The 23,636-nt window shown below is 43.5% G+C and overlaps 1 protein-coding gene across 4 annotated transcripts in view; it reads right to left on the bottom strand.

The window, feature by feature from the left end:
• The window catches only part of STRN3 (striatin 3), a 200,768-nt gene that overhangs the window by 94,450 nt on the left and 82,682 nt on the right, over positions 1–23,636 (bottom strand). For all 4 annotated transcript variants that reach the window (XM_075844282.1, XM_075844283.1, XM_075844284.1 and 1 more), the window contains one exon: positions 20,054–20,186. In XM_075844282.1, coding sequence (XP_075700397.1) covers positions 20,054–20,186 — 133 coding nt within the window. The remainder of the gene's footprint in view (positions 1–20,053; positions 20,187–23,636) is intronic.

Genomic DNA, 23,636 nt, shown 5'->3' with positions numbered 1-23,636 from the left:
AGATTGGAGCACCCCCATTGTGAAAGGACCCTGAGCTTCTAACAATAACCAGGTCAGGTAAGTAGTGGAGTGGACCCGGTTGTCAATTTATTCAAACATTTCTTTGAGGAATAACAGGAACGCCTCAATGCAGAGTTCTAAGAAAAGATGCTCCAGAATTATTATGTCATGTGGAATGTAAGTATTTACTATCAAAGACATGTCAGGAGAACCAACAGCTCCTCTTTAACCCCTTCCGTCTGAATGCATTCTGGGCCATAATGACAAGGCAATTATTTTCATATTTCCATAGTCTCATTTAACCCCTTCCCGCCGCAGCCCTTGTTCAGATTTTAATTTTCGTTTTCTCCTCCCCACCTTTCAAAAGCCATAACATCTTTATTTTTCAGTCTATATAGTCCTATGAGGGCTTAATTTTTGCGGGACGAGTTGTAGTTTTTCGTAGCACCGTTTATTTTGCCATATAACGTACTAGGAAACAGGGAAAAACTTATTTGTGGGGTAGAAAATGAAAAAAAAAAAAACAGCGATTCCTCCATTTTTTTTGCGCGCCGTTTGTACGGAATTCACTGTGCAATTAAAATATCATGTTCACTTTATTCTGTGGGTCAATACGATTACGGCGATACAAAATATATATATATATCGTTTTTTCTATATTTTACTACTTTTACAAGTAAAAACCTAAGTGCAAAAAAGAAAAATTTATTTTGTGTCGCCAAATTCCGAGAGCCATAACTTATTTTTCCGATGATTAAGTCATATGAGGGCTTATTTTTTGTAGGATAAGCTGTAGTTTTTAATGATACCATTTTAGTGTACATGCGATGGTTTCATCACTTTTTATTTAATTTTTTTGTGGGAGATTAGGTGACCAAAATATAGAGATTCTGGCGTTTACAATTTATTTTTTACGGCGTTCACCGTGCGGGTTAAATAATGATACATTGTAATAGTTCAGACTTTTACGGACGCGGCGATACCAATTATGTTTATTTTTTACTATGCTCTAGGAAGAAAACCCAACAAAAACCCCAAAACTTTCTCATTTTTACTTTTTTTTTTATTAGTCCCCCTAGGGGACTTCAACCAGCGATCGTTAGATCTCTTGCACTATATACTGCAATACTAATGTATTACAGTATATCGTGATTCTGTCAGGCAACTGTTAAGCCCTCCCGGAGGCAGGGCTTAATAGGTGCACAGAGATGGTGGACCTGGGGGCCTTCATTAGGCCCCCAGGCAGCGATAGCAAGTGGTTTTTATTTAGAAAAACTATCATTTTTACGGAGTTACCTATATTAGCTTTATGCTAATGAGTTTCTTAATGGACAACTGGGCGTGTTTTACTTTTTGACCAAGTACAGATCACTATGTGCAGTCACCTACTCACATATTAACGTTACTGAAGTGTCCTGAAAGTGAGTAGACATCATTACCAGCCAGGACGTGATGTCTATTCAGAATCCTGACACTTCGGTAAAGTTTGTGAGAGATTTACAGCACAGCAAGTGTAATCTCGTGAGATTACGCTGTAAACTGTCATTTAAAACGCTTGCTGTGCTGTAAATCTCACACGAACGTTACCGAAGTGTCGGGATTGTGAATAGACATCACGTCCTGGCTGGAGAGGCGATGTCTATGCACTGTAAGGACACTTCAGTAATGTTAATATGTGACTGCACATCATGATCTAGCTAGATCACTATGTGCCGTGTAAATGAATGGAGAGAAGTGTATGACGCTGATTGATCACCGTCATACACTTCTCTCCACAACGCCCACTTGGCCAAAAAGTAAAACATGCCCAGCTGGGCATTAAGAAACTCATTAGCATAAAGGTAATATAGGTCATAACTCCATCAAAAATGATCGTTTTTCTAAATAAAAAACACTGCTGTTATCTACATTACAGCGCCGATCACATCATGTACAATATAGGCCACTTATAATGTGGTGACAGAGACTAAGAGGAATAATAATAAAAGTGGTACGGATAAATATATAAAGTGCATGTATACTAAATGCCAGAAGCCTCAATAACAAGATTGAGGAATTAGAGTTGATAATGCTGGAGGAAAATAGTGACATATTGGAGAGAAGTGAGAAATGGCCGGATGATCGATATGACTGGGCTTTTAATATTCAGGGTTACAGTCTGTTTAGGAATGATCTTACTTTTACGTAAAATCCTGCCTAAAGCCCATCCAGTGTAATGAGATCTATGAGGGAAATAATCATGTGGAGTCCCTATGGGTGGAAATAAGGGGAGGGAAAATTAATAATAAAATACTGATAGGGGTTTGTTATAAGTCTCCAAGTATAATGGAAAAATTAGAAAATCAACTAATAAAGCAAATAGACGAGGCAGCAAATCATAATGAAGTCATTATTATGGGGGACCATAACTGCCTTTGATTCTTTATCAAAACAATTTTATTAGAGTAGAAAACATAACAGAGCATATAAAACATCTCGCAAGATTGCAAAAGTGTGCACGCAGTGCAACATAATAAAATTCAAACTGTATAAAATGTTACAAAGACATATGAACATTGGTAGGAGGTAGCCTCCCAGTCACCGAAGCAATGGGAAGATGATAATAACAGCTAATGGCAATTATCAATGCCCAATTTACATCAAAGGTAGTGCAAAATGTAGGGAAACCAGTCCCGAAAAAAACAAACGAGCAATAATGACATGGTTAGGTGCAAATTTCAACCCAAGGTTACATAAACACAAGACAACAAAGGGAAACACAAACGGACAAAAGAACTCAGTTTTGGCTATATGATCAGTCAACAGAAAAGGCTATCCAGCCAGAGAGGCAGATCAGCACCACCCCGGAATCCAGACCAGATAGACCAGGTACGAACAAAGATCTCTGATGTACCCCGATCAGCAGACATCAGCTCCTCCATCCTCATAATTCCATTCAGCTCCATTACCCATTCCTTCAAAGAAGTCACAGTACTAGACTTCCAATGACGTGGGATGACCGTTCTAGCTGCAGTCAGAAAATGCCTAAAGACCCCCTTTTTGAGGTGTGGGAGTGATCCAGGAACCACGGAAAGCAACCCAACAGAAGCCGAGGTAGGCACTTCAGTGCCAAAAAGTTTGTTGCCGAGATCAAAAATTTTTCCCCAAAAGGGCCGGAGCTTGGGGCAATCCCATCAAATATGCAACATAGTTCCAGGAGCCTCCCCATACCTCCAACAGTCGGCAGACACATTAGGAAAGATCCTATGTAAAAAGGAAGGACAGCGGTACCATCTGGTAAGTATCTTATAGTTCTTCTCCTGAGCAAAACACGAAGTCGGTAATTTATGAGCAAGCAAGAATGAAGTTCCCCATTCCTCCTCAGAGTGCCGAACTCCCATTTCCTCACCCCAAGCTGCAGTGAATGCCAACTGAGAGTAAGGATATCTAGGTTGGTGGACACCATGTAAATGAGAAAGTGTGTGAGAAGGAGCAGAGATAAGGGACAGATAATGTTCCAGAGGAGTCTTATCCTGTAGCAACACAAGACAATCACCCATGGAAGAGATCGGAGCGCAGCTGAAAATAAGACCGCCATATTGATCGTCTCCCCGGGCAGGCCTCAGAGACAGCAGTCAGTGACAAGATTGAACCATCAGGTGTAAGGGTCTGAGCCAAACATCCACTGCCCCGTCTCTCCCAACAGAGGAATGTATCCACACCCACTGCCGGAGGGAAGGAAGGGTTATCAAAAAGGGGAGTCATAGGACTCGGACGGTGAACAAGGTCCAGAGTACCAATGATCCGTTCCCAAACTACAAGAAATTGACGTGTGAGGAAAGGCAAAGAAGACGTTGGTCGCTGGGAGGCAGTCAACCACGGCAAGGAGGACAAGGCGAGGGAAGACATTCCCTTCTCAATGCGCACCCATTGCTTACCGGCATCTGATCGGAACCAGTCCACCAAACGCATGAGGATCGCAGCTTGATGATATCGCTTAAAATCTGGCAAACCCGCGCCCCCCTCCAGTTTCGGTCGGCTAAGGACAGAAAATCGAATGCGCGGCTTAGAGGACCCCTATACAAATTTGGCTATGGCCCTATGTAAGGACTGGAAGAAACACGCTGGCACTACAATAGGGACGGTCTGAAAGATTTATAGGAATTTGGGCAAGATATCCATTTTGACAGCGTTAATACGCCCAAACCATGACATGCGGCTCCCGCCATACGCCGCCAATTCCCTCAAAGTACGTTGTAAGATAGGTGTGTAATTCAAGGTAAACAGGTCAGACAAATGTGTAGGGATATGTATCCCAAGATATTTTAAAGACTTACCAAAGATTGCGACCAACGGGAAACCCCGAGCGAGATGAGCAGCAAGAGGAGCATCCAAAGATATATTCAGTGCCTCCGATTTAGAGTAATTAACTTTAAAATTACTCAAATGCCCAAACCGCTCAAACTCCCCAGTCAAAGATGGCAAAGAAATCATAGGAGTCGTGATGTATACAAGAAGATCATCAGCATAGAGTGCGAGTTTGTGATGCTGTGCGCCAACACATATGCCATTAATGTTAGGGTTCTCCCGTAGTGCCACGGCCAGGTGTTCCATGACCAAAACATATAGTAGAGGCGAGAGTGGGCACCCCTGTCTTGTGCCATTAGTAATAGACAAAGAGTCGGATAAGAGACCGTTAACTCGAACGCGAGCTGTAGGCCCACGGTACAAAGCCATAATCCTGTCCACCATAGTGGTGCCAAGGCCAGCCTGTATCAAGACACTACGGAGAAACATCCAGTGCACCCTGTCAAAAGCCTTTTCGGCATCAACTGAGAGGAGACACATCGGTATTTTATGTGATTGGCAATACGTTAAAAGAAGGGTCTTGTTGGTATTATCCCGAGATTCTCTATCACGTACAAACCCCACCTGATCATCAGTGATCCGTGATCAGGCCAGGCAATAACGGAGAGAGGCGAGAGGCAAGCAGTTTCGCAAAGAGCTTTACATCGACATTGATCATGGCGAGATGGGCCTAAAATTTGCGCATATCGTAGGACCATTACCCGGTTTTGGGAGAAGGGTAATATGAGCCTCGAGGGACTGCGGCGCAAAGGGACAAGAGGAAGATACTGACTTAAAGACTTTCATCAAAAAGGGAGCAAGTTGATCTTTAAATGTCTTATAAAATTTAGTATTAAACCCATCCGGGCCTGGGCTTTTGCCTAAAGGAGAGTCTCCAATTCCACACTCCATTTCGGATTCCAAGAAATCCTCCTCAAGACCCAAAGCCTCCCTGTCCCCCCCCCAAGGACGGTAGAGCAGTGTCATGTACATACTGGTTAATTTTGTCCCGCAACGAATCTGCCGGCATATCATGAAACTGCCCTTTGAGATTATACAAGGCAGAGTAATATTGTCTGAAACAGTCAGTAATGCCAACCGGATCATGGACTTCACCGCTAGTGGGAGACATAATTTTAGGAATGTATGACGCCTGTGTACGGGGATGTAAAATCTTCGCCAGAGACCTACCACATTTGTCTGCAAATTCATAAGAATGCTTCCGCATCCGATCCCTGAACCTAGCGTGTGACTGGTCTAGTAGAGAACGCAGTGATTCTCTCGCTATGGTAAGGTCCAAGAAAACCTATGAGGATTGATTGCGTTTATGACAGGATTCCAAATCCCGTATCTGATCAAGGTGCCGCGCAATAGCTACCCACTTTTCTCCCTTTAAACGCGCCCCCTGCTGTATCAGGACTACACATTTCACTGCTTCCCACTAGAGTGGCAGAGGTGTAGAGTCACGTGCGTGCACTTCAAAAAAGACATTAAGCATGCCCTTAAGAGCCAATACACAAACTGCATCGCGCAATAGATGGTCATTAATTTTCCATGACTGAAAGTTGGGCAGAATTAGGAAACGTAAGCGACAAAAACACAGGGGCATGATCCGACCACACCATAGGACCCACCGCAGAAGTAGGATGCCAGGTAAGCAAGTGGTGGCTAACCAGAAAGGCGTCTAGACGACTGTACATATTGTGCAATGGGGCGAAATAAGTATACTCTCTTGCCTGAGGATGGAGAATCCTCCACACGTCAATCAATTGCATGGAGTGCATCGTGTTCTTCAACGCCACCATGTGTAATTTAGGAACAGCAGACCTGCTCGAGGAGGTATCAAGCCTATAATCAAATGTCAGATTAAAATCACCTCCCACAATTAAAACACCCTCCGAAAACTCCTCCAATTTCTTCAAAAACAAAATCGGTACACCCGAGCCTGATCCTGACTAGGGAGATACAAATTAGCCAACGTGAAGATCTTATTCTGGATGGACAATTTAAGAAAACCATAACGACCACCCGGGTCGACAAGGACATCTACGGTCTTGTGAGAGAGCGATTTATGAAGACATATACTAGCACACTTGGACTCCGGGTTGGCACTGTGAAACCAAGTAGGATAGTATAGATTAGTAAACTGTGGTGTATGGCCCACCTGTAAATGAGTCTCTTGTAAGAATAGTATATGTACCCGCTCTTTGTGCATGTTATACAGGATCTGCAAGCGTTTTTCAGTGACGTTAAGTCCTCTAGCATTAAAAGTACAGACTTTCAACTGTGCCATCTCCACTGCACTTAAAATGACCAAGCCAATAATACGAGCTAAGGCACCGAAGAAAAAGACAAGACAGACAGGGAAGGGAAACCACGACAACAAAGACGGACAAACGGGCAAAACAATCACCCACTCCTTGATCTAATCAAGGAGAAACAAGCAAGTAGACACCGGATACAACCAGTGAGTCCCTAAGAGGAGAAGTGTCAGGACAAGGACTAGCCAGCGCCCCGCGCCCCCCAACCCATTGACAAAATAAACATAGCTAAATAAAGATATAAAATAAGGAGGAAAAGAAAAACCAAGGCATTTGGAATTACACCCCAAGATAACTAACCAAGGGTATACAGCATTATCAGGAGCATAAAGAAACCCCAGCAAAGAACTCCCCTGAATAGATTCCTTGTCAGCATAAAAGGACATACAGGCAAATAATAATAAAAAAGAAATAAGAAAAATATAAACATTCACATTTAAGTAAATCTTATAGCTCATTAGCAACAAGCGACCACCAGCAAGTGGCCCGCCTGTGATCCAGAAGTAACCACCTAAAACAAGAAAAAAGAAAGAAACAGGCGGAAGTCTCCTCAGGGGAACACAGCAGGCAACAGCATCATAATAATGGTCACAAAAAATTAAAATCCAACAGCAAACTGTGGCGGAGACATCGGGAAGGTATCACACCGGATCAGCAGCACGACCACCACGACGCCCCATAGGAGATGCAGGACATCGACCCCGCCTGCGCGATCGTGGAAGTGGAGGTGGAACATAAGGCCAATCAGCAACAGAAACTCTGGGTAAATGGAGAGCAGCGCTAAAAGCAGGATCACCCCGGTCTCTAACGATCAGCAACCCTCCATCCTTGCGAACCTGCAGCTGGAAGGGGTGACCCCACAAGTAAGTAATCTCATGCTCTCTTAGGACATCCAGTAGCGGACGCAGCACCCGACGTTTATTCAGGGTCATCCTGGACAGGTCAGACAGCAGCTGGATCTTGACACCATTCAATAGAACTTCGCCTTTATCACGGGCCTTCCTCAAAATCTGCTCTTTGATAGAGAAAAAATGAACACGGCACAGAACATCTCTAGGCCTATCAGGATCCGGATTATGAGGGCCAAGAGTCCTGTGAGCTCTATCCAGCTCCAGAGGATCACCAGTAGGATGCTCCAGTAAGGAGTTAAACAGAGACTGTAAAGCGGGTATGAGTTGCCCAGGAGAAACATCCTCCGGAATGCCCCGAAACCGATTATTATGGCGATTCCGATTTTCGTGATCTTCAACTATGTTAAAGGAACAGTGTCATCACAAATTATTTTTTTATATGTTAAAGATGTTAGTGCTTTATTAAAAACGTTTATATTCATTTGTGTGTTTGTGTTTTACTTTTTCTTATTTTTACACTTTTTCTTCCCTATGGGGGCTGCCATTTTTTGTTCCATTTCTGTGTGTGTCGATTAACGACACATACAGACATGGAATACGGCAGCCACAGTCCCATAGGGACTGCGAACGGCTCCCGTCCCATTGACTGCAGTGTACGGCGTCTGTGTGGGAACTGCGCATGCGCCGCTCCCACACAGTCCTATTCGAAATTGGCGCCGTCCGGCGCCATTTTCCTGTGGACCGGAAGTCGCGGCCGGACAGTAATATTACTACTTCCGGTCGCGGCTTCCGGATTTGTGCACTTGCACCAGCGGCAGCAAACGGAGCGGACGGGCCGGAGGGAGCCGCGGCGGCAGGAGCAGGTAAGAGATTTCAATGTATGTTCGTGTTTGTGTGTGTTTACTACTGTATGTAAACCTACTACACTGTGGGTTAGCTCAAAAAATGGCGACACACAGTGTAGGAGGTTACATCGTTCAAACCCCTCGTTTATCCCGGCACTAGCCAGGATAAAGGAGGGGGGGATGCTGAGAGCTCACTAGAGCGAGGGCTTTTAACCCAATGTTGAAATGCTGCAATTTTGGGAACAGCTCCATCTAGTGACCAAAAATGGGTAGTATTATAAATTAGAAATAATTTATAATATTTCCTGGACTCGTGCAAAAAAATAAAAAAAATTTGAACAATGTTTAATCACCCACACACTAAATGTTTAATTTTTTAAAAAAAAACATGTTTTTCTGGCAACACATTCCCTTTAAAGACCATGTGAATCTACTGAGAGTGTTGATCCAAACGATCTGCATGGGAATCCTGTTGCTGTGTAACAGTGGAAATATCCCCCTCCATACGTTGCACTTGATCAGACAATTAAGAGAGATTAGTGGTGAGAGATTGTATCTCTGACTTATAAGTCGTCTCCAGACGATTTACATAGCGCTCCATGTCTTGTTTAGTGGGTAATGTAGAGAGCTGTAGTCTCAAGGCCTGTAAATCATTCCCTAGGACAGCAGATCCAGCTACAGGCGGAGAGAGATGGGTATTCTGATCCATGGGAGACATGGCAGGCAGCGATGCAGGTTCCAGCACATGCGGGGATGAAATAGGGTAGACCAGGACGCCATGACAGACACCACGTGGTTAACGGTCCAGAGCAGGAGGCGCCGGCATCACTTCAGAAGGATACCGCTCTTCCCTAACCAGCAGGGAAGGAGACTGCCCCGAAGGACATGGGGCTGAGGAGAGGGTACATTCGGTACCTGATACAGCAGTAGCAGATGACATCCCCCCTGCAAGCGGAGTCCGGGCGCCATCTTCGGAAGTGCCCCAGCAGCAACGTCCGAGAGATAAGGCTGAATGGAGCCGGCTGAAGACATCTGCCTCGTAAGGTAAGGAGTCCCCGTGGTAGCCTTGGTCTTCCTGACCATCAGGTAGGTATAATTCTGCTTATAGAGGAGCTTATGATCGGGTTAGGGAAGCGCAGGAACGGAGCTCTCAGGCAGCACGTCTGGTCAGCGCCATGTCCAAGCCACCCCCCCGTTTTCAGGTTTTAGATAATTAAGGACAATTACCTTTCACAACTGGTGCATGACCAACAAGAGGGGGGGCACTTCTAGACCTAATTTTAACCAATAGGCCGGACAGGATATCAAAAGTACAGGTTGGGGGTTACTTAGGTAACAACATAATAAGTTTTCACATATCCTTTAATAAGATGTTTGGTACCTACAAAAACACTACACTTCAGAAAGGCAAATTTTCATGAGATAAGGGATGACCTTAGGGGCATAAACTGGGACAATGTCCTCAAAAATAAAAAAACACTAACTAAATGGGACATTTTTAACCCCTTAATGACCGGGCCATTTTGCACGTTAATGACCAAGGATTATTTTTTGTTTTTTCACGGTCGCATTCCAAGAGTCGTAACTTTTTTTTTTATTCCGTCGACATAGCCGTATAAGGGCTTGTTTTTTGCGGGACGAGTTGTATTTTGTAATTGTACCATTTTTAGATGCTTACAATATATTGATTAACTTTTATTAACTTAATTTTAGGAGAGAATTGAAAATAAGCAGCTATTCCAGCATTAATTTTCACGTTATAAATTTACCCCGTTTACTATGCAGCGTAAATAACATGTTAACTTTATTCTATGGGTCGGCACGATTACGGGGATACCAAATATGTAAAGGTTTTATACATTTTCCTACGTTTTCACAATAAAAACCCTTTTATAAAAAAATTACTTGTTTTTGCATCGCCGCATTCCAAAAGACGTAATTTTTTTATTTTTCCGTCGATGTGGCCGTATGTGGGCTTGATTTTTGCGGGCCAACGTGTAGTTTTCATTGGTACTATTTTGGGGTATAAAGGACTTATAGATTAACTTTTATTTTATTTTTTATGGGGGGAATGGGAGAAAAGAGAGAATTTTGCCGTTTTTTTGGACGCCGTTCATCCGGCGGTTTAATTAATGTGCTCATTTTATTGGTCAAGTTGTTACGATCGCGGGGATACCATATATGTGTTATTTGTTTTGACACTTTTACTGAATAAAACCACTTTTTGGGCAAAAAAAGTACTTTTATTTGATTTTGACTGTCATTTTTTTTTTTTTTTCCACAAACTTGAATTAACTGATTGAGATTTTTTTTTTAAGTCCCACCAGGGGACTTCACTATGCGATGTGCTGATCGCATATATAATGCTTTGGTATACTTCGTATACCAAAGCATTATTGCCTGTCAGTGTAAAACTGACAGGCAACCTGTTAGGTCATGCCTCCAGCATCACCTAACAGGCATTTGCTGAAGACAGACCTGGGGGTTTTTGTTAGACCCCCGGCTGTCATGGAAACCCGACGGCGACCCGCGATTTGTTTGCGGGGGTGCCGATCGGGTGACAGAGGGAGCTCCCTCCCTCTGTCAAACACATTAGATGCCGCTGTCACTATTGACAGCGGCATTTAATGGGTTAAACTGCCAAAATCGGAGCGCGCTTAGAATCCGGCAGTTGCAGCAGGAGCCAGGCTGTGTATAACAGCCGTGCTCCTGCCGCTGATCGCGTGGGTACACTGGCAGTACCCGCGCCATCACAGGACAGATATATCCGTCCTCCTGCGCGAACTAGCAGCTGCTGAGGACGGATATATCCGTCCTTCGGCGTTAAGGAGTTAAAAGCCTCTTAGGCCTCATGCACACGGACGTATTTTTTCCTCCCGTAAATACTGGCGTAAATACGGGTCCTTGGTCACACGTAGTCGACCCGTATTGCACCAGTATTTACGGACCCGTGCCCGTAAATACGGGTCCGGTGTCAGCAGTATTCCACCCGTATTTACGGGCACGTTTTCGCTGCAAAATTGCACTGCACTAATCGGCAGCCCCTTCTCGCTATCAGTGTAGGATAGAGAGAAGGGACAGCCCTTTCCGCAGTAAAAGTAAAACAAATTCATACTTACCTTGGTGACGCGTCCCTCTTTCGACATCCAGCCCGACCTCCCTGGATGACGCGGAAGTCCATGAGACCACTGCAGCCTGTGATTGGCTGCAGCGGTCACATGGGCTGAAACGTTATCCCAGGAGGCCGGACTGGAGGAAGAGGCAGGGAGTTCTGGGTAAGTATGAAATAGGACATGTTCCATATTTTTCAACGGCACGGGCACCTTCCCGTAAGCATACGGGGACATGATTAGGGATAAAGTAAATTCTCACTAAATGTCACCTGCTTAACCCAGCAAGAAGTGCTTTTTTTTTTTTTTTAGTTAAACAATTAGTGTGTAGGTGATTAAACATGGTTCGAATTTTTTTCACGAGTCAGGAAATATTATAAATTAGATTCTAATTTATAATATTTCCCAGTGCTGGTCACTAGATGGAGCAATTCCCAAAATTGCAGCATTGAATGTGGTAAAGCAACCACATTGCTTTATGCTGCAAAATTGGGAAAAACTCACTCGCTCTAGTGAGCGCTCAGAATCCGCCCCTCCTTTATCCTGGCTAGTGCCGGGAGAAACGAGGGGATTGAACGGTCAAACCTCCTACACTGTGTGTCGCCATTTTTTGAGCTAACACACAGTGTAGTAGGTTTACATACAGTAGTAAACACACACTGAAACACGAACATACATAGAAATAACTTACCTGCTCCTGCCGCCGCCGCCGCTCCCTCCGGTCCGTCCGCTCCGTCTGCTGCCGCTGCTCCAAGTGCACAAGTCCGGAAGCCGCGACCGGAAGTAGTAATCTTACTGTCCGGCCGCGTCTTCCAGTCCACAGGAAAATGGCGCCGGACAGTTCAACTTGGACTGTGTGGGAGTGGCGCATGCGCCGTTCCCACACAGACGGCGTACACCATAGTGGATGGAACGGGCCCCGTTCGCATTCACTATGGGACTGTATGTGCCGTATTCCATGTCTATGTGTCGTTAATCGACACATACAGAAATGGAAAAAAAAATGGCAGCCCCCATAGGGAAGAAAAAGTTAAAAAATAAAAAAAAGTAAAACACAAACACACAAATATAAAAGTTTTTAATAAAACACTAAAATCAAACTGATGTAAAAAAAAATTTTGGGGTGACACTGTTCCTTTAAAAACACTAAAATAGACAAATCAACTGGGTCCTGATTGTATACACCCCCGCATTCTGCAGGAATTCAGTACCGTGATAGACAGACCCTTATTTCTGATATTTAAGGATTCTATGATGACCGCGTCTGTTTCATAGGACTGGCTCATTGCAAATGTGGTGCCAATATTCAAAAAGGAGTCAAAAAGAGACCCCAGAAACTATAGGCCTGTAAGTTTAACCTCCATTGTGGGTAAAATATTTAAAGAGGCTCTGTCACCAGATTATAAGTGCCCTATCTCCTACATAATGTGATCAGCGCCGTAATGTAGATAACAGCAGCGGTTTTTATTTTTAAAAACAATCATTTTTGAGCAAGTTATGAGCTAGTTTAGATTTATGCTAATGAGTTTCTCAATGGACAACTGGGCGTGTGTTTACTTTTTAACAACTGGGTGTTGTACAGAGGAGTGTATGAGGCGGACCAATCAGCGTCATACACTTCTCATTGTTCCAGCCCATTGCTATAGTGTGATTATGCAGTGAAAGAAGCTGGGCTGGAACAATGAGAAGTGTATGATGCCGATTGATCACTGATTGGTCAGCCTCATACACTCCTCTGTACAACACCCAGTTGGTAAAAAGTAAAAACACGCCCAGTTGTCCATTTGAGAAACTCATTAGCATAAATCTAAACTAGCTCATAACTTGCTCAAAAATGATCGTTTTTCAAAATAAAAACCACTGCTGTTATCTACATTACAGCGCCGATCAGATTACGTAGGAGATAGGGCACTTATAATCTGGTGACAGAGCCTCTTTAAGGGGTTTCTAAGAGATGCTATTCTCGAGTATCTCAATGCAAATAAACTGTTAACGCAGCTTCAGAAGCAAGCGTAATCTCGCTGTAACCTGTCATTTACAGCGAGATCTCGCGAGATTACGCTTGCTCTGCTGTAAGTACCAAACAAACGTTAACGAAGTGCAGGGATTGTGAATAGACATCGCATCCTGTCTGGAAGGAATGTCTAGTCACGGTCTAAACACTTCAGTAACGTTAATATGTCCGTATAAGACGGCACATAGTGAATAACGCAGTGTCACTAAGTGCTGACTAATTGAATGGAGTGCATGATGCTGATTGGTCAGCGTCATACACTCCTCTGTACAACACCCACTTGGTCAATAGTTAAACACGCCCAGTTGTCCATTGAGAAACTCATTAGCATAAAATTGCTCCTAATGTGGTGAACATAGATCATTTTTCTAAATAAAAAGCACTGCTGTCACCTACATTATAGCGCCGATCTCCTTATGTAGGAGACAGGACACTTATAATGTGGTGACAGAGCCTCTTTAACTATGTATAGGCTTTTTGTGTTTTACTAATTTTGCACAATATAAATACTTTTGAACTAAAATGATTTGTTTGTGCATAATCGCTTTCCAAGAGCCATAACTTTATTTCTTTGTTGATTCCGCCATATGAGGGCTTGTTTTTTTGCGGGACGAGACGTAGTTTTTATTGGTATCATTTCGTGGTATAGGGGACTTATTGATAACTTTATTATTTTTGTGGGGGGTAATGGAAAACAGCAATACCGCCATTTTTAGCAGTTTTATTTTTAGGACGTTCACCTTGCGGTTTTATTTATTTGACCCCCTAAAATTTTTGTTACGAATACTCTTCCTTTCTATAGTGGGCTGCCATTTTGTATTGCATTTGTGTGTCTCTCTTCACGCCACATACACAGATGCTTTACGGCACATACGATGGGAGAGTAGGGATGGGAGCCAAACAGATCTCCTAATGCTTGTGCCTTTGTGTGTACAGCGCATGCTCACGGCATGCACAGTTCAACCCGACGACATAGATGCTAGTTACCAGCGAGAAAGCCTGCACCATTTTCTTGGAGACCAGAGGCCATTGCCAGACAGAATTATGACGACTTCCGGCCGTGGCTTCCGGGAATACAGTGTGGACTGCAGAAGAGAAGTGGAGGTGGCAGGAACGCAGCAGGAAAGTTATTGATGTGTCTGGTGTGGTATGTTTTGGGGGGTGAGTGGGTTTGTGTAGCACATGCATGTCGGGGAGGGGGGGGAAGGTTTGTGTGTGTGAGGGGTGGGAGCAGATGCATGTTGGGGGGGAGAGTCTGCTGAGTGACTGCATGTTTGAGTGGGCTTGTTAGGAGCAGCAGCATGTGGGGGCGGGTTTGTGTAGCGGCTATATGTTTGAGGGGGTTTGTTAGGAGCGGCAGCATGTTGGGGGGGGGGTGGTGGAGTCTGGTGAGAAGTGGAGGCATATGTTTTTTATTTTTCATAATACAAACTTTATTTTTTTTGTTTTGCAGGTACCGCTAGACCGTATGGACTACCGTATGTCTGTTGTAGATTCGTTGGACTACTTCGATAACCTATGATTTTTTTTTTATTATTAATGTAAGTAAAATGTTTAAAGAGGGTTGTTTGGGGGAGTTTTTATTTCAATAAAAAAAAATTATGTTTTCTTATTTCTCTGTGTTTTATTTAATACTTTATTAGCGCCTTAATAATGGCAGTTCTAACCTCCATTATTTCCCAGGTACCCTCCGCCACCAGGAGTATCGGGAAGAGCCAGTATCTGACCATCTGGAGAGAAGCCTGGGAACAGGGGTGGCCACAGGCATTATGAGGCTGGGCAGGGCCAAAAATAGTGGTAATGCTAGGCTGCAGCGGCTTTATTGCATCTGGCTTATGAAAATAGTTAGGAAAAACAAAATCAATAAAAAAATTGAAGAAAACAATGTGGGGGGCCCCCCTTTTTCATAACCAACCAGTGGGTACCTAGGTCATGAGACAGCCGAGCACCTGCTCTAGCTTGTACGTTACATCCGTGCAGGACTTAGACTAAGTCGCCATGAAAAAGGCGGTGGCCTATCCTAAGACCCGTTAGCTACCGCCGTGTAAAGGCGTATTGGTGATCGCTAACGGGTTGAAGACACTTTAACCTGTATTGGTCGGAATTTCACATCAGTATTTATGACAAATGTTTTCCAGCGAGAAGAATTTGATTGCCTGTCCGCAGAAGAGCTATCGGCACCCACGCTGATCAACTGTTTTGAAGGGGCCATAGGGTGCATGCTAGCGCTGCATCCCCTTTATTCCGGTCACTAATCCGTACATTGAATCGCCAACACAATTGTAGCAGCAGTTCACAGTACTACAGCATTCTTTAATTCAAGTATATGGGAGAAGGCTGTAATACTGTGAACCGCTGCTACAAGTTCATCGGGTGTCGTCCATTCCCCATACAGAGCAGGTAAGGAATGAAGGAAAAGTAGCGCTTGCATGCCCCTCAAAACAACTAATCGGCAGCAGTGCCTGGAGTCCGACCCCCACCGATCACATATTGATGACCTATCCTGAGCATAGGTCATCGATTTCTTCTAACTGGAAAACCTATCCCAAACCAACACTTTTGAGGATGATTTACATGGCAAATATATGCCCATAACGAGCACCAATCATTACAGGTAGTTTGGCACTCGTTTAACCCCTTACTGACATTTGAAGTACAGTTGCATACTAGTCAGTAAGGGAAGTACGGAGTAGTTCACAGGCCGAGCCCGCTACATACTGTCTGTTACAGCCAACACCTCACTGCAACGGCCAGAATCGGAGATGACCCGTAGCACTTATTAGGAGCTTGTAAAAAACACAATATACTGCAATACATAAGTATTCCTGTATATTGTGCAAGCAATTTAACGACTGCTTGTTCAAGCCCCATAGGATGACTAATAGAAAATACAAAAGTAAAAAACAGAAGTTCAAAAGGCTTCCCTTTTCGTATTTTCCCCTTACATTAAAGTAAAAAACAAAAAATATTGCCACATCCATAAGAGTCACACACAAAAAAAAAGTTATGGCGTTCAGAATATGGCAACATAAATTTTAGCAATTCTTTTATTCTTTGTAAAAGTAGTAAAATATAAAAGTGAATGCTGTAAAAACGAAACAAAAAAAAAACAACGGAGGAATAGTTGTTTTTTTCCCCATTTCATCCCACGGCTTCCCAATTTACAACAACGTTGCTATAAAAAAACTACAACTCGTCTCACAAAAAAACAAGCGCTCATATGGCTATAAATCTACCCAAAAAAAAAAAAAAGTTATGGCTTTTGGAAAGTAGGGACGAAAATACTAAAATTAAATATAGCTGCAGAGGGAAGAGGGTTAACTGCCCTTTACACAGGCCAATGTAACCTATAGGGATGAACGATTGTTCACATCAGCAGCACATGTTCTGTTTACACGGGAAGATGTGCTGCTACAACCATGATTTTCAGGGCAGCATAGAAGATGAAATCAGCGTTTACTTAGGCTATGTTCACACGGAGTATTTTGGGGGAGGAATATCTGCCTCAAAGTTCCAAACGGAATTTTGAGGCAGATATTCCTCCCCCAAAATACTCAGTGTGAACAGCAATTATCGCGCCGTTTTTCGCCCGCGGCCATTGAGCGCCGCGGGCATAAAACAGCGAGATATACGCTTTCTCCTGCCTCCCATTGAAGTCAATGGGAGGTCGGAGGCGGAAGCGCCCGAAGATAGGGCATGTCGCTTCTTTTTCCCGCGAGGCAGTTTTACTGCTCGCGGGAAAAAGACGCCGACGCCTCCCATTGAAATCAATGGGAGGCGTTCTCGGGCCGTTTCTGCCGAGTTTTGCGACGCGGTTTCCGCGTCAAAAAACTCGGCAAAAGACCCCGTGTGAACATAGCCTTATTCTTCGACTGATCACTGCCCTATTTACAAAGGGCAACGATCGCCTGATTATTGGCTCATGTAAATGGGCCCCAAGCTAAAACCAGAAATGCGTCCAAAACATGGGAAATCTATTATTCTTTTTCCATGTTTATGTTCGACTCCTGGTGTTGGCTTAGAAAAACGGATTCAAAATACTAAAAAATACGGACATGTAAAAGTGGCATACGAAAGAATTTAAGGTGTTTGTTGATCAAATAGAAACAGAAAAAACACAAAACTGAAAAATATCACGCTTCTTTAACCCCTTCCCACTGCAGCCACCTTTCTTACAGAGCCTCATTTTTCAAATCTGACATATGTCACTTCATGTGGTAATAACTTTGGAATGCTTTTACCATTCTGAGGAATTCAGAGATTGTTTTCTCGTGACATTGTACACAATTTCCACACGGAATAAGGAAAAAGCCCCCGCAACATTTGTAAAGCAACTTCTCCAGAGTACGTCAATACCCCATATGTGGTCATAAACTGCTGTTTGGGCACAGGGCAAGGCTCAGAAGGGAAGGAGCACCATTTGGCTTTTGAATTGCAGATTTTGCTGGATTTGTTTCTGGGCGCTATGTCGCATTTGCAAAGCCCCTGTGGGACCAAAACAGTGGAAACCCCCCAGAAGTGACCTTATTTTGGAAACTACACCCCTCAAGGCATTCACCTAGGGGTATAGTGAGCATGTTAATCCCACAAGTGTTTTGCAGAAATTAGTGTGCACTCGATGATGCAGAGTGAAAATGGGAATTATTCCATAGATATGCCAATGTGTGGTGCCCAACTTATGCCACCATAACAAAACAAGCTCTCTAATTATTATGCCGTATTTCCCCGTTTTAGAAACACCCTACATGTGGCCCTAACCTTTTGCCTGGACAAGCGACAGGGATCAAGAGTGAAAGAGTACCATGCGAAATTAAGGCCTAATTTGTTGACTTACAAAGTTTTGGTTCACAATTGCAGAGGCTCAGATGTGAAATTATAAAAGAAACCCCTGAGAAGTCACCCCGTTTTGGAAACTACACACCTCAAGGCGTTTATTAAGGGGTGTAGTGAGCATTTTCACCCCACAGCTGTTTTCCATAAATGATTGTGCTGCAGATAGTGCAAAGTAAAAATTGCAATTTTTCACTAGATATGCCATTTCAGTGGCAAATGTGTCATGCCCAGCTTCTGCAACCGGAGACACACCCCAAAAATTGTTTAAAGGGTTCTCCACCCCAATATTAACCGCAGACCAAACAACACTTTTTCCCCAACCAATTACCGACGATGAAATTCAATTGGTAATTTCTCACCTTCCAAACAATAAAACTCCAGACCGGATGGTCTATCCGGGGAATATTATAAACTACTCAAACACCACATCACACCTACGTTAACATCCCTATTTAATTCCATATATATGGACAACGTATATGTCCAACTTCCACGAATCGAGAACAATCCTGATTCAGAAACAGTCTAAAGACTTAACTCTAGTACAATCTCATAGACCAATATCCCTCCTTAAAGGGAAGGTGTCACAATTTTTTTTTTATATGTTATTGATTTTATTATGTCATTAAAGTAAATTTCATTTATTTGTGTTTTTGTGTTGTACTTTTTTTCTTTCTTCCTTTTACTTCTCTATGGGGGCTGCCATTTTTTTTCATCTCTGTATGTGTCGATTAACGACACATACGGAGATGGAATACGGCTCATACATCCCCATAGAGAATGCGAACGGGAGCCGTTCCATTCACTATAGTGTACGCCGTCTGTGTGGGAACGGCGCATGCGCTGCTCCCACACAGTCCAAAAGGAAGGTCTTCGGCAGAGCGACATCCGGCGCCATTTTCATGTGGACCGGAAGCCTCGGCCGGACAGTAAGATGACTACTTCCTGTCGTGGCTTCCGTCCATATGTTCAGAAGCAAGGACTAGGAGCGGAGGGAGCGGAGTTTGTGTATGTGATGTGTGTGTATGTTCGTGTTATACTGTGTGATTACCACTGTATCTAATCCTCCTACACTGTGAATTCGCTCAAAAAATGGCGGCACACAGTGTAGGAGGTTTGAACATTCAACCCCCTCCTTTCTCCTGGCACTAGCCAGGATAAAGAAGGGGGGATTGTGTGAGGACACTAGAGCGAGTGTCTCTTCTCCAATTTTGCAGCATAAAGCAATGAGGTTGCTTTACCACATGCCAATGCTGCAATTTTGGGAATTGCTCCCTCTAGTGACCAGCACATGGAAATGTTATAAATTAGAATCTAATTTATATTTCCTGACTGGTGAAAAAATTAAAAAAAATTAGAACAATGTGTAATCCTTTATATAACAGTTTAACTAAAAAAAAATATATATATATATTTTTCTAGCGACACATTCCCTTTAAATCAGGACTACTAAATCCTCGCCAAAGTCCTTTCAAATTCTCTGCAACAAGTCCTTCCTTCTATCTTGACTTCCTCACAACTAGGTTTCTTACAAAATCGACACTCCTCTAAGGGAATCCGTTTGACAATAGCAGCCACCGTAGAGGCTCCATCTAGTTCCTTGCCCCAGACCATGCTACTCAGCCTTGATGCTGAGAAAACATTTGACAAGGTATCCTGGCCATTACCGAACAAAACTCTTGCGCTCCGAAATTTGACATGTGTCATTTGGGTTGTAGCAATGGCATTTATATTACTGGACCACAAAGCTTACTTTATGTTTTTTGTTTAACCGTTGATTATCCTTGCCAATTGTGACATCTTCTATAATGTCCCCTTCATCTTCTTCATCACTGTCATCTGCGCTTTCTAAGAAGTTAAAAGTGTCGAGTACATCACCTGAGTTCCTAAAGAGAGTAAATGCACATGTTAATATATAGAATATGACACTTCGTTAACGATCATCTGAAAATTTATTCTGTAATATGTTTTTCGTCTTCAGGTCAATCTGGATATTTAACCCCTTGCCGTAGTAGCAAATTTGTTTTTTTTCCTCCCCACCTTCCAAAAGCCAAAAGTTTTATTTTTCAGCAAATAAGCTGCATGAGGGCTTGTTTTTTTGCGGGAAGAGTTGTAGTTTTTCACAGCACCATTTAACATACTATATAATGTACTGGGAGAAAAAAGATCTGGGGTGGAATGGGAAAAATATCAATGATAACTTCACATTGTTTTTAAAAGTGCGGGTCAATGATATTGTTTTTTTTTTTATATTATGCTACTTTTACAAAGAAAAAAATAAATTGTTATATTGTAATAATTTAGACTTGAGACGCAGCTATACCAATTCATTTTAATTATAAATAATTTTTACAGTGCTTTTGCCGGGAAATTATATATATATATATATATATATATATATACACACACATATATATATATATATATATATATATATATATATATACACACACACACACACAAACAGTATATATCGTATAAATAGGTAAGTTGTTTTTTTTGTTAGACCAATCGGCTGCACAATATACCGCAATACTTATATATTTCACTGGATAATCCAGTGAAACACATATATTACTCAAGGGAAAAACCACGTATATTTACTATTGCACAGTGAATAAAATACTTATATATTGCAGCATATTGTGTTTTTTTTAACGGCTCTTATTAGGCCTCATTCACACGACAGGGTCTGAGTGTCGGCCGGGAAAATCGGCAGTTTTTCCCGGCCGGTTTGGATCCGTTCCGATTCCGTTCCGAGTTGCCGTTTTTACCGGCCGATTTGCATCCGTTTTTTTCCGTCCGTTTTAAAATCGGATGAATTTCATTTAAAAATTTGTTGCCACACAAAGCCCTTTGTAGATAATGCCACAGCCCCCTGGTAGGTAATGCCACCCAGCCCCCTGTAGGTGATGCCACCCAGCCCCCTGTAGGTGATGCCACCCAGCCCCCTGTAGGTGATGCCACCCAGCCCCCTGTAGGTGATGCCACACAGCCCCCTGTAGGTTGCACCCATCCCCCCCCTTCCAGGAGAAGTCACTGACTTCAATGTCCATATATGGACAGTGTAGTCACTGACTTCTCCTGAAGAGGAATTCCCTGCCACAGGTCGGGAATTCCGCTTCAGAAGTGAGTGACGTCACTGTGTCCATATATGGACAGTGTGGTCACTCACTTCTCCTGTAGCGGCATCCCTGGCCATAGAGTCGGGGATTCCGCTGCTGAAGTGCGTGACTTCGCTGTGTCCATATATGGACAGTGTAGTCACGCACTTCTCCTGTAGCGGAATCCCCAATCCCCGGCCGGGGATTGGAGATTCCGACTCCTACAGGGAGCAAAAAAAGACCCTCCTCCTCACATGCACTCTGCACTGTGAGGAGGAGGAGGAGAGAGAGTGCGCGAGCGACGGTAGACGCGGCCATCACTCGGGACACATTCCGGTGATGGCCGTGTATTACCCGGCCCCATAGACTTCTATGGGGGCCGGGCGGCCGGGCACCCGGCCGAACATAGGGCACGTCCCATTTTTTGACGGCCGGTTTTCCTGGCCGTCAAAAAATCGGTCGTGTGAATAGCCCCATTAGGGGTCTATTATTCCTAATGCAGCCGGGTGTCGGCCGATTTATGAACGGCCGGCACCCGGCTGGGAAACCCTGACGTGTGAATCCCGCCTTAAGCCCTGCCTCTGGGAGCAGACCGATGGCAGACTTGGGGGGGGGGGGGCGACGACTTCATTATGCCCCCAGGCTGCCATGACAACCATCTGCACCCCACGATTGATTCGCCCCCTCTTTTTTATGGCTTAGATGACACTGTCGCTATTGACTGTGGCAGCTAAGGAGTTAAAGAGGTAATGAAGTGCTGTGGCGGTAGCCACCATGCGGTGCTGCAACCGCTAGAGCAGGGACCCACTTTAAAGAGGTCGCCGTGAAGTGGCAAGTGGGCTTATACAGTTTGATCACAATGTTTACAAAGAACCTCATGTTCATGTTTCTAAATTATGCCTAGCGGCTCAGATCAACGTATATACTGTGGATTCTGCGGTCCATGTCTAGTTTCTCACAATGCTGATATTGTATAGTCTATCCTCCTCATTTCCTTTGTTTTACTTGGTACCAGCACTCCACGCATTTGAAAAAATACCCAGCTGATTTTAATTCCAGAATGACCTCATAAGTGTTCCTGCTCTTGCTCTCAGTTGGCCACTGGGGGCGCATGGCAAGGTGAGCTCATTCCATCTGTTCACATGTTGTGGTGCTGTATGGTAGTGTCTGTTGCTGTAGTGCTGCACTTGTGGGGGGACGTGGCCCAGAGCCAAGGAGGCTTGGCACGGTCTGAAGGCATGGGTGCTTTTGGGCCCCTGGGTTGCTCCCTCTGCAGGAGCGGTGCTGCGGTGGCGGTAGCCGCCATGCGGTGCCGCAACCGCTAGAGTAGGGACCCACTTTAAAGAGGTCGCCGTGAAGCGGCAAGTGGGCTTATACAGTTTGATCAAAATGTTTACAAAGAACCTCATGTTCATGTTTCTAAATTATGCCTAGCGGCTCAGATCAACGTATATACTGTGGATTGTGCGGTCCATGTCTAGTTTCTTACAATGCTGCTATAACATATAGCGGACACCCGCTTATTTTAGAGCAGGTTCTGCCCGTGAGATCACACTTCCCCTTGCCAACATTTGACATAGGGTTACATCATAGCCAACAAGAATAAGTGGAATGGGCTCGCGGGATAGGTTAAAATAGGCGTTTTGTTTTTTTAGGTCTTCAGGGCCAGGCTGGATTTTACCAATCAGTTATGCCTTTGAGAAAGAAAAAAACTAAACGCTTTGAACCACGTTCCAAACCCCCCACGTAAAATTGGATGATTGAAATGATCATAATTGGCACCTCACATGCATTGCTAATCTTCATCATAGATAAGAGATGTATCCTCAGAGATGCAAATAAGAATTACGGTACATCAGGTGTACGTCACCAAAAACAGTTTAATTAAAATAAAAAAAGGAAAAAAGGAGTGATGGGTGGGGAATAGCGATGTAATTAAAACTAGACTTTTATTGTATACATTAAGATATATGCAGCTACATGTTTGTATATTTTTATACTTTATGCATGATTAAAAAATGAGTAACAGTAGTATGTTAGGTGGATAGTTAACTATTCCACAGGACAGATGCTGGTATTCCCTGCTCTATGTTTAAACGGTTTATAAAGCTAGTACTAGCTATCATTGTACCCGTAGCCTTCTTATTTTGATACAAATACTCGTCTGTTTGCTTACACATTCTGTTCATTGATGGCTGATCATTCTGTGCAGCGTCTATTTTAGATGGTATT

The sequence above is a fragment of the Rhinoderma darwinii genome, chromosome 12, assembly GCF_050947455.1.
Source record: "Rhinoderma darwinii isolate aRhiDar2 chromosome 12, aRhiDar2.hap1, whole genome shotgun sequence".
Taxonomy (NCBI): domain Eukaryota; kingdom Metazoa; phylum Chordata; class Amphibia; order Anura; family Rhinodermatidae; genus Rhinoderma; species Rhinoderma darwinii.
The sequence above is the reverse complement of the archived record's forward strand: the minus strand, read 5'-3'. Positions and strand labels throughout refer to the sequence as shown.